The 18,073-nt window shown below is 41.6% G+C and overlaps 1 protein-coding gene across 1 annotated transcript in view; it reads right to left on the minus strand.

Moving 5' to 3' along the window:
- Positions 1 to 754: 754 nt before the first annotated feature.
- LRRC8C (leucine rich repeat containing 8 VRAC subunit C) overlaps positions 755 to 18,073 on the minus strand; it is a 47,813-nt gene continuing 30,494 nt past the window's right edge. Inside the window, exons 2-3 of the mRNA XM_075833245.1 lie at positions 15,580 to 15,721; positions 755 to 6,947 (exon numbers count right to left, since the gene is read on the minus strand). Coding sequence (XP_075689360.1) covers positions 4,680 to 6,947; positions 15,580 to 15,717 — 2,406 coding nt within the window. The 5' untranslated portion in view covers positions 15,718 to 15,721 and the 3' untranslated portion in view covers positions 755 to 4,679. The remainder of the gene's footprint in view (positions 6,948 to 15,579; positions 15,722 to 18,073) is intronic.

An 18,073-nucleotide genomic window follows, 5' to 3' on the forward strand; every position in this document is an offset into this window, starting at 1 on the left:
TACAATTTCAATTTAATAAATGATATGTCGTGGAATAGGCAAAAAAAAAATATTATTGTACTTTTATCTAAGCCCTTTATCTGCTATACTGTAAAAAGACAGCAGTGTAAAAAACACTCCGGGAAAACCTGATACATTGTGTTATGCCTAGTGCAGGGTTTTAGGGGGGTGTTGTGTAATGCACGGACCTCATGCCCATTACTAGGCGTGTAGAGGATGGCAGTAATGAAACTTAAAATATCACGATTTAATACAATACATTCAAGACCAATTTAATATAGCAGCATCGGAATGGCACATGGTTGACCAGACGTGGCCTTTAGTTAGTTGTAAAACACGTTAAAAGAGAAATTGCAGCTACCAATAATCTAAGGGTATGTGCACACGACAACGCCAAATACGTCTGAAATTACGGAGCTGTTTTCAGGAGAAAACAGCTCCAGAATTCCAGATGTTTTTACAAGTGCACGCGTTTTTCGCGGCGTCTTTTACGGACGTAGTTGGAGCTGTTCTTCATTGGAGTCAATGAAAAACGGCTCCAATTACGTCGCAAGAAGTGTCCTGCACTTCTTTTGACGAGCCGTAATTTGACAGCGACGCATAAAATCACAGCTCGTCTGCACAGAACATCGTAAGACCCATTGCAAGCAATAGGCAGATGTTTGCCGACGTATTGGAGCCGTGTTTTCAGGCGTAATTCGAGGCGTAAAACGCCTCCATTACGTCTGAAAAGAGGTCGTGTGCACATGCCCTAAGGCTGGGTTCACACGACCTATTTTCAGGCGTAATGGAGGCGTTTTACGCCTCGAATTACGCCTGAAAACACGGCTCAAATACGTCGGCAAACATCTGCCCATTCATTTCAATGGGTTTGCCGATGTACTGTGCCAACGACCTGTAATTGTACACGTCACTGTCAAAAGACGGCGCGTAAAATAACATCCTTGTCAAAGAAGTGCAGGACACTTCTTGGGACGTAATTGGAGCCGTTTTTCATTGACTTCAATGAAGAACAGCTCCAAATTACGTCCGTAATGGACGCCTCCTGAAAACAGCTCCGTAATTTCAGACGTAATTGTCGTTATCGTGTGCACCTACCCTTAGAGATCTTGGAGAGAAGACACAGATTCTGCATAGTAAAAATAATAAGAATCAGCGTCACCAGTTCTATCATGGTATGACAGCTTTTTACATTAAGTCTATGTAAGAAAAAAGTGCTAGAATCCTAGAAATTGGAAATAATAAAGCGGCTAAAAGATGGCGAAAGATCCGCATATGTTAAGTCTCTTCTTATGAAGAGTTTTTGTTAATTCAAAATATTTATAAACTGAATTGATGAAACTTTTCCTAGTGCATCCCCCTCAAAGAGATTAGCAAAGAGGCTTCGGTTTAAAAAAAAACTATCTTCACAAGGCTATTTCATGAACAATATACAGAGATGAAAGGGCTTGTCCAACATTCAGAGATGTCCCCTAAGTGCCCTAAACCTGTAAATAATTGTAAACCTTGAAATATATTTAATGTTAAAATTCTCCTTAGGCCCCGCATCTTTGCTTGCCTACAGTCCATGTTGGGGCCGACTCACATCACCACTGCGGCCAGTGATTGGCTGCATCAGTCACATGTCAAGACGACACATTAATGCTGATGCCGGGAAAAACAAAGACCAGCAGGGGACCAGGGAAGTGAAGGTGCTGGAGTAACAGAAGATAGGTAAGGTGAGTATTACTCCTTTTTTTAAAATTTAAACCATTGTCAGCTGTTTGTCAAAAATGTCATGGGGTTGGAAAACCCCTTTAGGCCACATGCACATGATGCGTATTATGTGCAGATTTGCTGTGCAGATTTACCTGCAGCAAATCTGCAGCATAATACAGTACCAGAAGAGTAGATGAGATTTCAAGTATTCTGATCTACAAATTGTAGAATTTTCCACGCCTAAATGGACCTGCGGTGCGTATTTTAAAACCTGCAGCATGTCAATTTATCGTGCGTTTCCGTCTCAGAAATGTATTTGACAAGTTTATTTTTAAAAAAACGCACCAAAATGTGCAAGATAGAAACTGCACCTATTTTCAAATCAAAATGTAAAAACAGCACCTAAAAATGCATTAAAAAACACTATATGGCAGGGTTCCGACTGGTCGGATACACAGCGTAAAAACTGAGCAGCGTATCCGACCTGGAACCTGCAACACCTTCCGTCCGAATGGAATTTCCACTGCGAAATGCAGCGTTGGGTTAAAAACAAAACTACGATACTTACTTACCCCCTCCCTATTCTCTGCGCGTAGCCCAGCCTCCCAAAATGATGTTGCAGGCCGTGTGACGCTGCAGCCTGTGATTGGCTGCAGCGGTCACATGGGAAGAAACGTCATCCCAGGAGGAAGGACTGCGGGAAGGAGAGCGTTCGGGGTAATTATGATTTATTTATTTTTTCCTGAGTTGCGATTTTAACAATGTGGTGCGTTTTTTTGGACAGAATGTGCTGCGGTTTCCAGGTCGGATACGCTGCACACTTTTTACGCAGCATATCTGACCCGTGGGTACCCAGCCTAAAGTGTGAATTTCTCCTGCGGAATTACCTGCGGTTTTGATGAAGATTTTCTGCATCAAATTATGCAACGTGTGCATGTAGCTTTAATGTACTGATTCTCCAGGAGGTGAAACAGCTGAATTCACTGCAAATCTTTAACCTGGCCAACCAATCCTACGATTTACACAGGAGGTCCCCAATCTTCCCTAGCTTGTGAGACACTTTTAGCTATGACAGGTGGTACTAAGCTAAAAGGTATATTGAAAGGCGAAAAAATAACTGAATGCATGACCAAGTGATTTGGCTCTTACACTGGTGTTAAAGGGGTTTTCCATCAGGGACATATCCACAGGATATGTCATAAATGTCAGATAGATGCAGGTCCCACCTTTGGGACCCGCACCTATCTCTAGAATGGGGCCCACTAAACCCCGTTCTAACTTTTTGCGCCCACGCTGCCTCTCGGCCACTTCCTGATTACATGGTCGGGAGTTACGGAAACAGTTTCCATAACTCCCATAGTAGTGAATGGCAGCTACGGAAGCAGCGTATCATGTGAGCTACGCTGTTTCTGTAACTATCATTCAGTTCTATGGGGCTTACGGAAACAGCGTAGCTCAGCGAGCTACGTTGTTTTCTCATTCATGGTCGGAAATCAGCTGGAACACAAAGAGGTAGAACTGGGTTTAGGGGCCCCGTTCTAGAGATAAGTGCGGATCCCAGGGGTAGGACCCGCATCTATCTGACATTTATGACTGTGGATATGTCATAAATGTCCCTCGTGGGAAAACCCCTTTAGCTGCCAGTGATATGGTTTTAAACCTATTACCGACATTCAGTAATGCTATGACATCCCTGGTACTATTAGTGCACAATAGTATCTGGAGCTGCAAACAGCTGAAGAGCCACATGGAAATAGCCTGATGTGGCCACTTTTTGGGGAACACTGATCTATACTTTTGACCAAGTGAGTTCCACACTGGCTAGGGCTTATTATAACTCAGCACTGTCCAATAGATGCTCTTATATTTTATTTGTTTCACACTGTGAATTTCATTAGATAATGTATATATATATATATATATCTCAATAGTTGCATTAAAAGATAATGGATTTAGCTAAATTGGCTTATAGGACATGTTGGCCCTCCCGATCTTTTCTCGCTGCCGCAGAAGCGAGAAATAAATGGAAGGGTGCATATGCCGCTGCTTGTTATGTTGACAAAATGACAAATAGTTCTACATGTGCCCTTCCATTCATTTCCCGATAGCTTATTTTGCAACAGTGAGACCGTTCCGGGAGATCTCTTACTGCAACTATTGATACATGAATTATCTGATGAAATAATCAGTGTGAAACAAATAACATATAAGAGTATTTATTCCAGAGCACCTCTACTTATTACCCATAGTGCAACCCATTTCTACGTTTTATAAAAAGCAGTACTGGGGAAATAGATGAGGGCGTTACGTCCATTTTACCAACAGTCGTTGAGCTCATGCTTATCCACTAATAATTTATCACTGGGGGAAATATAAAGGTTATAACATCTGCGACAGTCCAATTTATAGTGAGTCTGCAGAAATTAAAGGCAACTTATCCATGTTCAAAATATTTTTATAGTGCATGGAATTCTAGAATTAAAAAAAAGTCAAAAACACATTTTTTTCCCATATGCGATACAATAAGGCACAAACTAACATTCATGAAACACTTTTTAGATAGTCATTTAAGTTGTTCATACAAAACATTTAACCTTAATAAACTAAGTAATGGTAGCTTGGTCCCTGTAACAAAAAACCCCACAAGTAATTGTAACATGACTTTTTAACAAAATATAAATGTTTCTCAGATCTACAGACAGTACCTGAGCATTTGAAAACCCAAATGAAAGTCTACAAAGGTCCCACAAAAAGGTATATTGCCCTGCAATAAATTGTTTTAATGCCATATTGTTTAAGGTTAAAAAATAGCCACCAACAACATGTACATTGAATTAATGCCCAGTATAAGTGGGCCATGATAAGAAAAAACAAAAACTTGGTCCAGTAATAGAGAACAATTCCCTCTGCCTTGACAACAGTACTGTTTTTGGATTTCCCTTCCAGTCCCGTAGCAGATCCTGACATCAGACTGCTTTGTACTATTCAGATTTCATTTGTTCTCTAATATCAGATGGAAGTGTCTCAAATAAAGTGTCTTCTACAACAAGTCCAATTTTCTTCAAGGCCCTGCAATCTCCAAGTTCTGGTGGCAACGTTTCAAAATGATTACCCTTAATATCCAGGTAAGAAAGGAAAACTAAGTTCCCAATTTTTGGTGAAAGATTGCTCAAGTTATTCCTTCCAATTTTTAAGGTCTTCAATTTCTTGCAGAAATAAAGTTCATCTGGAACACTTTCCACTTTGTTGCAAGAAATTGAAAAATATTGTATACTTTGCAGAACTCCAATCTCAGGAGGAATGAATCTAATATCATTATAAGATAAATCTAAGTATCGAAGTTTGTGGCATAAGAACAGGTGAGAGGGAAGCACTTCTATCTTGTTGTGACTGAAATATAGTCGTTCCAAACTTGTAAGTTTTTTTATGTGTTCTGGAATATAGGTAATACTGTTGTACCATAACTTTAAGATCGTAAGTTTACGCAAATGTTGGAAACTAAGTGTTTCTTCAATAGATTTAAGATTATTTTCTTTCAGATCCAGTTCTTGAAGACATGAAAGACTGAAAATCGCATGAGGTATGCGCTCTAAGTCACAGTGTATAAGCTCCAACTCTGTCAAGTTGACCATTTTCTTTAGATTGTTTAACATTACCAGCTTGGATCCATCATTATGGATACATAATTTCTGAAGATGACCAGAAACATCAACTGCTCCTTGAGGGATTTTCGATAAATTACTCTTGATAAATAGTATCTTTAGACTCTTCAGCTCCCGGAAAGATTCAAGATTTATATTTTTGGAAATATCATGACTCAAAGAGCCAATCAAGTACAGTTCCTCAAGGTTTCTCAAACTGTACATCCATGGTGGAAGCTCTCGAACGTCATCGAACTTAACTCTCAATATCTTTAGATTCTCTTTTAAAAAAGCCAGAGCTGCTGTATGAATTTTTACAGTGCACTGATACAAGGACAATTCTTGAAGGTTATCAAGCTGAGCAATTGTTGCCGGTATCATAACATTGTTGATGATTTCCAGCTTTAAAGACTGCAGCTCGGTTATCTCAAAGACAGTATCGGGAAGACCAGAGAGCATAAATAATTGTATCTCCAGGCGGTTGTAAGCATTTGTTTGTAACCGTTGCCTCAGCTTATCAGCTGTCCATTCATTATTTAAGTTTAATTGTTTCAGCTTATTTTCACTTACTTCGGACAGAAATACTGCAAATCTTTTTGAATACAGTGGGTCATATTGATCTATCATGTGAAACATGAAGGCAAAGTCATTTTTCACATCAGGGATATCATCAATGCCAGTTTCTTGACGAACATATTCAAAAGAATATTCCTTTAAGGACCGGTAGAACAACCAGTAGAGAGTATAAAGGCACGTAAGTCCATAGACTCCAACAAAACACAAGTAACAAAAGGACAATTTAGAAAACAAGTGCGCTATTGTATGATTACAGGAAAAGTTTTTATATCCCGTCATATCTTGTATGTCAACATTACAGTCCACAGTAAACTGTACTTTGGAGACAAGTGCACTATTGTAGCAGATAATAATGAGGAATTTAAGAACTTTCAGTATTGTTTGGCGTACATACATGGCGTGAAGAAGATCTCCTTCTTCAACATGGAGCCGAAATTTTTTTACTTTCTCAAACAATGCTTTAGCTTGTTCTCCTTCTTTTTTATCCAGGGCTCCTGCTGTGGTTTTATCAACCACAAACTTCTCAGGTATGGATTTTAGTGACTGAGTCTTAACAAGAGGACTCTCCACAACAGAAGGGGGGGCAATGATTTTGTTAAAAGCATTTTTTCGGTTGTCCTTCTCCTCTGGTTCCTCACCAGATACTTCAGACAAGGCTCTGGTTGTCCAGGGTGACTCAAAACACTTCCCCAGTATAGAAATAAAATGCTCAATTTTTGAACTTGATCCAGGAAATTTAAACCAAAAGTTGCTACACACCATAAAAATTAAAGTGTGGATGAGAACCAGGTAAGGGAAGTACTTTGCATACCAATGAAGGGCACGCTCATAACACATCTGATTAATGAAGCTGTATTGTTGGAGATCCAAATCTGTCTTTAATCCCCTCATTTCCACGGTCCCAGAAGGAACGGTCGGCTTGGGAGCCGCAAGAGGCATATTAGTAACTACGGCACTAGAGGCATTGTAGATGGAAGAATTTTGAGTTGGATATATTCTCTTTGGCAGACAGATAATCTTGTCTTGCATTACCTGAGTAAAAAGAACAAGAAAAAGCTGTAATTATTTCCAACGTAAATATAGAAAAAATGGGAAGTTGACGGGCCGCATTGCTTTCAAATTTGATACAATACAAAATTATTGTTAATCAATTAGTTATTTGAACTACTATAACACTATATTACTATAATAACAATACCACATTACTATAATAATACCGCTAGGTTTAAAATTTGAGATATTTCTCCACATGCTTATTTCAACAATCCAGTTTACCAGTTTAAGTGTCGCTAAACGCAGTACGGCGGCTCAGTTAGCAGCGTTTGGCAGACACACATGCCAAGATTGGGCAGCCCCTTTATAGATAGTGCAACAGTGCCCTCTGTAGATAATGCAACACACCCCTAGATAATGCCACAGTGCCCTCTGTAGATAATGCAACAAACCCCTAGATAATGCCACAGTGTCCTCTGTACATACTGCCACAGTGCCCTCTGTAGATGCTGCCACAGTGACCTCTGTAGATGCTGCCAGTGTCCTCTGTAGATGCTGCCACAGTTCCCTCTGTAGATGGTGCCACAGTGCCCTCTGAAGATGCTGCCACAGTGCCCTCTGTAGATGCTGCCACAGTGCCCTCTGCAGGTGCTGCCACAGTGCCCTCTGCAGGTGCTGCCACAGTGCCCTCTGCAGATAATGCCACACACACCCCAAGTACATCGCTCCATTGGGGCTCCCTCTAGGAGTGGAATCCCCAGCCAGAGCATTGCCGACGCTTTGGCTGGGGATTCCTCTACTGTTGGAGCCCCTGACGTCACTGTCCATACGCAGTGTTGTCAGGGGATCCTCCTGGACCGGAATGTGATATCAGGGGCAACCCCAGAGCCGGAGTCCCGGAGCAGAGTACTAGTATAGGCTCTGCGCCGGAACACTGGGGAATCCATTAACATCAGTGTCCATATATGGACAGTGATTTCAGGGGCTTGCCCAGAGCTGGAGTCCCAGAGCATAGCCGCTTCTAGAACTCTGCCTGGGATTCCAGCTCTGCTCCTGACATCACTGTCCATATATGGACAGAGATGTCAGGGGCAACCCCAGAGCTAGAGTCCCGGGCAGAGCGCTAGTAGGCTCTTCCTGGGACTCCAGCTGTGCTCCTGACATCACAGGGACTCCTGCTCTGGGGAAGTTCCTGACATCATTGTCGATATATGGACAGCGATGTCAGAGGCTTCCCCAGAGTCCCAGAGTAGAGCCTATACTAGCGCTCTGCCCGGGTCTCCGCTCTGGGGACGACCCTGACACACTGTCCATATATGGACAGTGATGTCAGGGAATTCCACAGAGTCCCGGAGCAGAGCCTATACTAGCGCTCTGAACGGAGCTCCGGCTCTGGGGAAGCCCCAGACATCGTGTGTCCAAACATGGACACCGATGTCACAGAATTCCAGAGTCCCGGAGCAGAGCCGATACTAGCGCTCTGCCCGGGACTCCGCTCTGGGGAAGACCCTGACACACTGTCGATATATGGACAGCGATGTCAGGGAATTCCACAGAGTCCCGGAGCAGAGCCTATACTAGCGCTCTGCACGGGGCTCTGGGGAAGGCCCAGACATCGTGTGTCCAAACATGGACACCGATGTGAGGGAATTGCACAGAGTCCCGCAGCAGAGCCGATACTAGCGCTCTGCCCTGGACTCCGCTCTGGGGAAGACCCTCACACACTGTCCATATATGGACAGCGATGTCAGGGAAATCCAGAGTCTCGGAGCAGAGCCTATACTAGCGGCTGTGTCCCGCGGGCCGCAGCTGACAGCCCCAGGGGCCGCATGCGGCCCGCGGGCTGCATGCTTGAGACCCCTGCCCTATATGCATGGGGGACCCAACCTTCAGACTTCATAGCAGCTGACATAGCTACTAGAGCTGTAATTCATGATCATCCAGACTTAAAGGGAGTCTGTCACCAGAAATGTACCTATTAAACTAGCAACAGCGTAATATAGTGTAGGCTCAGCTGAATCTAACATTTTTTTAATTTTTTTAGCTTAGTGCCTCCGTTGCAGAGAAAATCACTTTATTCAATATATGTAAATTAGCTTTTTAGAGCAACGGGGAGGCACTGTTGGTCCAAAACGCTCTGGCTTCTATCCCCAGTCCGTCCCTTCCTCCCATCTTTCTCTGATTGACACGGTTCACCAGTCTAATTGGCTGTACTGCGCATGTGCCGATTACATCAAACTACACCCTCTTCTGCTCTGTGATGCCAAGGTCCGTCTCTTCCGGGTGTAGTCTGATGTAATTAGTTTTATTAGTCCCCCTAGAGTATTTTTAACCAGCGATCGTCAGATCGTAAAATACATCGAAATACAAATGTGTTGTAGAATATTGTCATTTTTACCGACTCCTGTTAAATAGGCAGGGCTTAACAGGAGAAGAAAGAAGGAAGACCAGAGGGCCAACATTAAGCCCTTGGGCTGCCATGATGACCATCGGCAAATCGTTATCACGTTGCAGAGGGGTGTGATGGACTGTCAAAGGAGGCCACCCCCTCTTTCTAGCTGGTTAAATCACGCGGTCACTATTAACCGCGGCATCTAATTATTTAAAGCGCCAGGATCAGAGAACTTTAATGTTACTCGCCGTTAGTGCAGGATGTCAGCTGTCATACAGTGCTAACACCATGGTCCGGGAGCCTGGACCGCAGAAAGAACGGGCATGCCTTATTACGGCCAGGCTCATTGAAAATAATGGCCACGGCCATGTGCATGGCCCGCAATTTGCGGGCGGCTCGCGGCTGACAGTCCGCTGCCGGATTTCCTGAAAATCACGGCCGTGCAAAATCTGCTCCAGGCGTCAGTGGTTTGAGAAAAACGTGTCAAAACACGCGTCGAGGCGTTTTTTTTCCGTCTCCCACTGATTGAAATGGGCTTTTGGAGGCGGAAACCGGCTCAAGATAGGTCATGTCGCTTCTTTTTACCGTGAGACGGTTTTTCCACTCGCGGTAAAAAAACGCCTCCGCCTCCCATTGAAATCAATGGGAGGCATTTTCGGACAGTTTTTGACGAGTTTTGCGGAGCGGTTTCCGTGCAAAAAAACTCGTCAAAATACTCTGTGTGAACAGGGCCTTAGGCTACGCAAATTTCTGGATCTAAATAGGTTACAGATATCATCCTTTTTCTTACAAAGCATAGAGGAAATGCCTTGTAATACAATCATAATTTAGATTGTCTGTTCTGGTACAAACAAAATTAACATAAACTCAACAAACCAGGTAAACATTTTCCAATGTTGTTTCTAAGGCAACAAGGAAAGGCCTTAAGAAACAAATAAACGAATTACAATTTCAGATGAGAAGCCACAATGGAATTTCCTTAAATTATCCACTGGCTGAAGTACATTTTAATGGAGCAATAATTCAATTCAGATGGAAACTAATGTTTAATTAACCAGTTATCAGATGTTTTCAGTTTTTATGGATATTTATGTTTTTTATGGATATACAAATATATAGCGGGGAAAGGTTTTTGTTCTGAAGTCATCGATCAATGACAACACCCTCATAAGTAAACCAGAAAAGCAACAGTAAGGGTACAGTTGCAATAAAAAGTAAGTGACCCCTTTGGAATTACCTGGATTTCTGTATTGATTACTAATAAAATGTGTTCTGATTGTTATCAAAGTCACAATTATAGAAAAAAACCAATCTAAGTAAACTAATAACACACAGAGAGTTGGACTGTTCATGTCTTTCATTGGGCACATTGAGTAAACATCCACACTGACGGGAGAAGTAAAGGCCCTATTACACTGGCCGATAATCGGTACATCGTTGATCGGTGCTCATTTGCTCCTGTCACACAGAGCTATGGATGGGGAAGAGCGGTCGTTACACCGATCGCTCGTCCCCATACATTATTATCATGTTGGTGTCACGTAAGGTTCGTGGACCCACAGGGCCGTACCGCCTTGGCGGTATGGCAGCTGGCCAACAGGGTACAGGTCAGAGTCTATAGTTCATATAGGATACCTGTGGCAGCTCGGACAGTAGCAAGGCAGGCTTGGCTGGGCTGGGACTAGGCAGCAGGTAGACGTCAGGCGTGGATTAGCAGGACAGGCGTGGTATAAAGCACAGCACCGCAACAGCTCAACACGGCACTAGATCAGAATACAGGTTACAGGATACAGGAACAGGGAACACTGGGAGCAGGAAACACTAGGGGACCATTTGCAAGCCAAACTTAGGATACGACAACAACGCTCAGGTGTGGGCGGAAGGGGCTGAGACCTTCTTATAGCCCAGGGTGCTCTGGGAGCTATCAGCTAAATCTCCCACATGCGTGCGCTCTTGCTTCTTGAGTCTGGACTGAGCTCGCGTGCGCACCCTGGTGGTCACTGTGGAACAGGACGGCCGTATGCGCAGACATCTCTGGAGTGAAGGGCGTCGACTGGATGGAAGGCGTTTGTGGTCAGTGACCACGGATTTTACAGTTGGCAGCGCATCTCCCTGTTTACACAGGGAGATGTGCCGCCGACAACATTTTACTTTTTTAAAACTATACGATCAGCAGATGAACAAGCGTTTGCTCGTTCATCTGCTGATCGCTGCCCTGTTTACACAGGGCAATTATCGGCAACGAGTGTTCTATGAACACTCGTCTCCCCAATAATCGCCCAGTGTAAAACCCACTTAAGTGAACTTCTGTGTTATAGACTTCTTAAAGAGCTAATTAGAAAAAGTTGCTTCAATTAAGGAGATGAGATTTGAAGTGTGGGTTTCACAGGTGCTTTGCGTCCCTTAAACAAAGGCACAGAAAGCCTGGCTACTGACAAATCTGTTCTAAAAATAATTTGGTAAGTGTGAACCATGCCTCGAGGCAAACAACTTTTAGAAAACCTCAAAAGACGTGTTATCGAGATGCATGAAGCTGGGAAAGGCTACAAAAGCATCGCTAAAGTCCTGGGTGTACATCAGTCTATGGTTAGACAAATTGTCTACAAATGCAGAAAATTCAGGACTTTTGCTACTCTCCCTAGGAGTGGGCATCCTGTTAAGATTACTTCTATAGCACAACGGGGAAATCCTAAAAAGGTGAGAAAGAACCCAAGGGTTACAGCAGAAGAGCTAGTGAAGACTCTATAAATGGCAAAAACCTCTGTTCATGTGTCCACTATTAGAAAAAAAACATTGAACAAATATGGTGTTCATGGAAGAACACCAAAAAGGAAGCCGCTACAGTCAAAAATAAATTGCGGCCTGTCTCAACACCAGTTGTATGTTCCACAATGCTGCGAAAATGTTCTATGGACAGAGGAGACAAAAAAATTTACTTTTTAGCACAAATGTACAAAGCTGTGTTTAGAGGAAAAATAACAAATAAAACCAACAGGAAAACTTATCAAAACTGTGAAGCATAGGGGAGGAAGCATCAGTTGCTTTGCTCCCTCAGGGCCTGGATGCCTTGAAATCATTGAGGGAACAATTAATCCAGAGGTGTATCAAAACCGTTTATTGGAGACTGTAAGGGCAGCAGTCCAGGACCTCAAGCTGAATAGTTGGGTGATGCAGCAAGACAATGACTCAAAGCACCCAAGTAAATCAACTAAAGAATGGTTGAAAAAGAAGATTTGTTTTTTGGAATAGCCAAGTCAGAGTCCCGGCCTTAACCCTATCGAGATGCTGTGTGACCTGAAGAGGACTGTGCACGCAAGACATCCCAGAAATATTGGTGACCCGAAACACATTTGCAACGAGCAATGGTCCATAATTCCTCCTCAACGTTGTGCAAATCTTATTGTTTTGCAGGCGGAAAAATCTGTCTCAAAATTCCTGCCATTGAGCGCCACGGGCAAAAAAAACACTGTGAAAACAGTTTTCTCTGCATCCCGTTGATGTCAATGGGAGGTCAGAGACGGAAACGCCTGAAGAAAGGGCATGACGCTTCTTTTTAGTTTTCGGACGTTTTTTGGCGCGGTTTTTGATACAAAACAGCGTCAAAACACTCTCCCCAAAACAGTACCACTCTCTGTGTTATTAGTTTAGTTAGATTGTATTTGTCTATAATTGTGACTTAGACATCAATCAGAATACATTGTATCAGTAATCAATGCAGGTAATTCTTGCAACTGTTCACAGTAAGGGTTTATTCACAGGTGGCAGATCTGTTGCAAAAATCCATGCACATAGTGTAGAACCAACCCCATTCAGGAGTATGGAATACATTTTTCAGTCACAGAAGGATGTCTATTCTTCTTTCTCACCCAAAAATGGGAATGGATCCCGGAAAAATAAACTTAGAAACAAAATGTTTTCCTCTGCTGGGATCCATTCTCATGTTTTGCTTTCTAAACCTCCAATGTAAATGCTTATCTGTAAAAAAGTCAGACATAATCATTAATTTACGTGAAGTATCTTATAACTAGGGGAGTACGAGAAGAAAATTTATCCATATGAAAAGAGCGCTGTATTGCCTAGAGACGAGGTCCCAACCTTCTGTAGAATAAGACAGATGGTTTTACGCTACATTAAATATTAAAAGTGCAAAAGTCTATTAAAGGGAAGGTGTCACGAAAAATTTATTTTTATATATGTTATTGCTTTTAGTATGTCATTAAAATCAATTTTATTTATTTGTGTTGTACTTTTTTCTTTCTTTTACTTCTCTATGGGGGCTGCCATTTTTTTTTTACATCTCTGTATTTGTCTATTAACAACACATACAGAGATGGAATACGGCACATACATCCCCATAGAGAATGCGAACGGGAGCCGTTCCATTCACTATAGCGTACGCCGTCTGTGTGGGAACGGCGCATGCGCCGCTCCCACACAGACCAAAAGGAAGGTCTTCGGCAGAGCGACATCCGGCGCCATTTTCATGTGGACCGGAAGCCGCAGCCGGACAGTAAGACGACTACTTCCTGTCGCGTCTTCCGGCCATATGTTCAGACGCAAGGACTAGGAGCGGAGGCAGCAGCGGCGGCGACAGCGGCGGCAGGAGCAGGTAAGTTATGTTTGTGCATGTGGTGTGTGTGTATGTTCGTGTTATACGGTCTGATTACCACTGTATCTAATCCTCCTACACTGTGCATTCACTCAAAAAATAGCGTCACACAGTGTAGGAGGTTTGAACATTCAACCCCCTCCTTTCTCCTGGCACTAGCCAGGATAAAGGAGGGGGGATTGTTTGAGGACACTACAGCGAGTGTGTCTTCTCCAATTTTGCAGCATAAAGCAATGAGGTTGCTTTACCACATGCCAATGCTGCAATTTTGGGAATTGCTCCATCTAGTGACCAGCACATGGAAATGTTATAAATTAGAATCTAATTTATAATATTTCCTGACTTGTGAAAAAATTAAAAAAATTAAAACAATGTGTAATCATTTATATACTAACTGTTTAACTAAAAAAATATATATATTTTTCTAGCGACACATTCCCTTTAAGCATATGACCAAGTGACATGTTTCTTACCAGTGTTAATTGATAGTGATATGTTCTTGGCCGTGGTACCAGGTTCTAGTATTGCTATGACATCCTCGGTACCAATAGTGAATTAGACCTAATTCACATAGAGTTGGAGGCTTCATAAGGTGCCTCTGTCTCACATCTGGATGAAAATACTGTGCATGCTGCGCTATAGTTTCTGGTAAAACCAGGGACACCCTAACGGAAACCCGACTGAATCCATTAAAGTCAATGGGTTCCGTCGGGCGCCGATGATGTTCGCCGTGCAACGGAACCGGCGCTTCTGGTATTTTTGTTGTTCTGCTCCTCAGACGGAGCTATAACTGCAGAATCCAAGTGACTGGTTGGGAACACTGGCCTAGAAGAAGTACTATTCATCTGCATTCCTAGGTTCATATCGAGCATAACAACGCACCCCTTTTATAACAATTAAATAATTAGGAGTTTTCGAAATATTACATTAAATCTCCACCCACTGCTTTTTGTACTTAACCACTTAATGCTGCCGCTAATTCTGACCTTCGGAGCTGCACCATATTTCTTATCTTCACCCCTCATCATTCCATCCTCATAACTTTTCCAGTTTAGTTATCTGTATGATTACATCCCTTCTAGATACAAGTTTATATTTATAGTTCTAGGAATGTTGTAAATCGTGAAATAAAGGACATTGTATTTATAATTTTTTATATTAATAGCTGGAAACCATGAACAGTTTCTTAAGGCTCTGATCACACTGCCGTTGTGAGCCTCCGTAGAGGGTTCTGTCACTTTTGACCGCAAGAATAGTACAGTATGCAGAGCTAGACTTCCCATCGAAGCAACGGCAACCTTGACAGAACCCCTATGGACCCATTATAAGTTTTGACAATTGCCGCTCGTATCTGTCATTCAACGGATCCGGCACAGCGTTATAGATTTTGTTACAAATGGAATCTATGACGCTGTTGTGAATATAGCCTAAGGGATAGCATATTCCTTAGTTTTCGTTTTCTGGTCCCATGTCACATCACCATCTGCTGTCATGGAAAAGCAGAACAGATATTGTAGTGACAGATACAGTATGAGAGAGCACTAATTTAAAGAGCTTACGGTCTAAAGGTATTGGGGAGACAGACAGTAGGTGGGATGAGAGAATACAACCTATAAACGCTGCCTACAACATGTGCGGAGACATAACAATCAGATTAATAAAGTGATTACCTGCAATGTACAGCCAAATACTCCAATCATAAGCATGGCCACAGACAGATAATCCGTAAACACATCCCACCATGGTTTGAGGACTCGGAATGCTGGCTGCTGCTCCGAGAACTGGCGGAATTCAGTAACTGGAATCATTGTCCTGTAAAACACAAAAAATATTGTGATGTATCAACTGTCATGTCAAGGGCAGACAAGACGAAGAGGTTCACGCAATTCTCCATTTAGCGCAAAGACATCATGTAATCTATTATTGATGATGCAGTATATTCATCGTTGATGGATTGTTTACCTGTGACTAATCTTCATGAACTGCAACCTCTATCACGCCTGTACATGTGTTCTTTCATAATACTGTAAAACATAACAGAACCTCTTTGCCCAACTAATTCATTTTCACAGTAATACCCAAAAATATTCACCCCCTTCCAGATGTCCACTTTTATTGGATATTTATAAGAAATTACCGGCCTCTAAGCTAATTCTAATAGCAAAATGCAAGTCCTGCTCGTAGGTGAAGATATCACGATACACAGTAAGATAGAATATTACTGTCTGTCGTGACATATTCATCTCCAAGCAGGACTTGCATTGCGCTATTATCACGAGTTTTTATGCCATGTCACCATCTATCATATTACATATCTAACTTATTGCATGCCTGTTACTTATCTACTATTTATCATGTTTAGATAATGACATATATTAGAACTATTTTATGTGTATATGACTTTAGTTTTATGCGATTAAACATTTGAAATTATACATTTTATCCAGATCTACTATAATTTTATAATTTTGGTCACTTGGGTGGTGATATATCCTGTTTCACATAATCTATTCATTTGGGAATTATATACATATATATATTTACATAAATCTATCTCTCTATCTATATATATATATATATATATATATATATATAATCATAGAAACAAATAATTTACATGTTGAGTTAAAAACAGTAAAAACCAAATAAAATAAAACATAAGTTTTTACCTTATTTGTAACATAATGTCTAAAACAAAAAAGGAAGCAGTAATGAAACTTTGATAAAAAGGATGTTCATTCAATACTACTTTGTACTTTCTGTTTCTAAGGAGACATTCTTCAGCCCAGCTAATCTCATATCTTTTGGAATTTCCTTTGATATTGTCGTTCTTATTGAAAGTTTGTGGAGATTACTGTACTATTAGACCTCATACAGACCCTACTGTATTTCCGTATGCCTTTAAATGGCAACTAAACTTTCAAAAAACTTCTGACATGTTATAGTGACATAGTGATCGGTGGGCTCAATAGAAAGTCTATTTGCCCATACACAACTGCTCAGCTTTCCGAGAAAAGCAGCTCACCTGAGCGCTTCTGCTGCTTCGTTTTAGCGATCGGTGTGGGTCTCAGTGCTCAGACCCCCACCGATCAAAACTTCTGACATGTCACAATGACCTGTGAATGAAAATGGGCTAAATCCTTTTTTTTTAGTTTTTTTAGATTACAGTACATGAGCTAATGTGTGCTTGTTCCTTTTTTCTTAGGTTTGCACCAATTGAAACTGGGGACACAAGCCATTGTCAGCCATTTTGAAATCTATGAAGCTTTGTTTTCTGGTCGCCCGGTCACTCATCTGCTTTCTCCTCCCACTTCCCCCTCCATATTTAATTTCATGTATGTTATTCATAGTCATGCCACTGTATAAATAATATAGAAGGTATGGCAACACAGATGTACTCTGGGAGCTAGCAATGTAAATCCTACTTTTTTGGTTTCCCTTTACTACAATGTATGGCATAAAATGACAGAAAACAGCTGTAGTAACATAGCAAAAATAAAAAATAAAAGGTTTTTTTTATACAAAATATTAGGCCTCGCGTATCATATCAAATGGCCCAGTTTCACATAGCACCCAATCAGACTTCAGCTTTCATTTTCTAAACGACACTGAACAATGTGGACTCTGATTGGTTGCTATGGGCAACAAGGACAATTTTTTTCTGAGACAGTTCTAATACTTTAGAACCCCAGTGTTTTTAATGCGACCCCTGAATTATATCTCTGCAAGGAACATGCAACAAGCAACAATATTGTATAAATACGTAGTAATAGAACTACCATCCTGGCGGGTCATACCCCAACTTTCAGAGATAAAAGCTCAGTCTAAAGATGAAGACGTCAAAATATTACATCCCTATATCCTCACATTACAGATTTTAGTTCTCAGAAAAGGTAACGGCTGTTTTCCAGTTGTGGTAAGGAACAAAAGCCAGACACGTAAAACTAGATTCCTATCAAAGTGAAACCTGACAAGTTTAGACTGAGTTCACATCTGCGTTATGAATTATGTTTTCCTTTTCCGATATAAAAACAAAAAAAGCAACAAAAAAAACTAGATTTAAGCTGTGACGGATTTGTTACACGACAGATACTATCAGCACCCGACGGATCCGCTGACTGAATGTGAACAGAGCCTTATTATTATACATCTTATTCCAGTGAT

This window comes from Rhinoderma darwinii, chromosome 7 (genome assembly GCF_050947455.1).
Source record: "Rhinoderma darwinii isolate aRhiDar2 chromosome 7, aRhiDar2.hap1, whole genome shotgun sequence".
Lineage (NCBI taxonomy): Eukaryota > Metazoa > Chordata > Amphibia > Anura > Rhinodermatidae > Rhinoderma > Rhinoderma darwinii.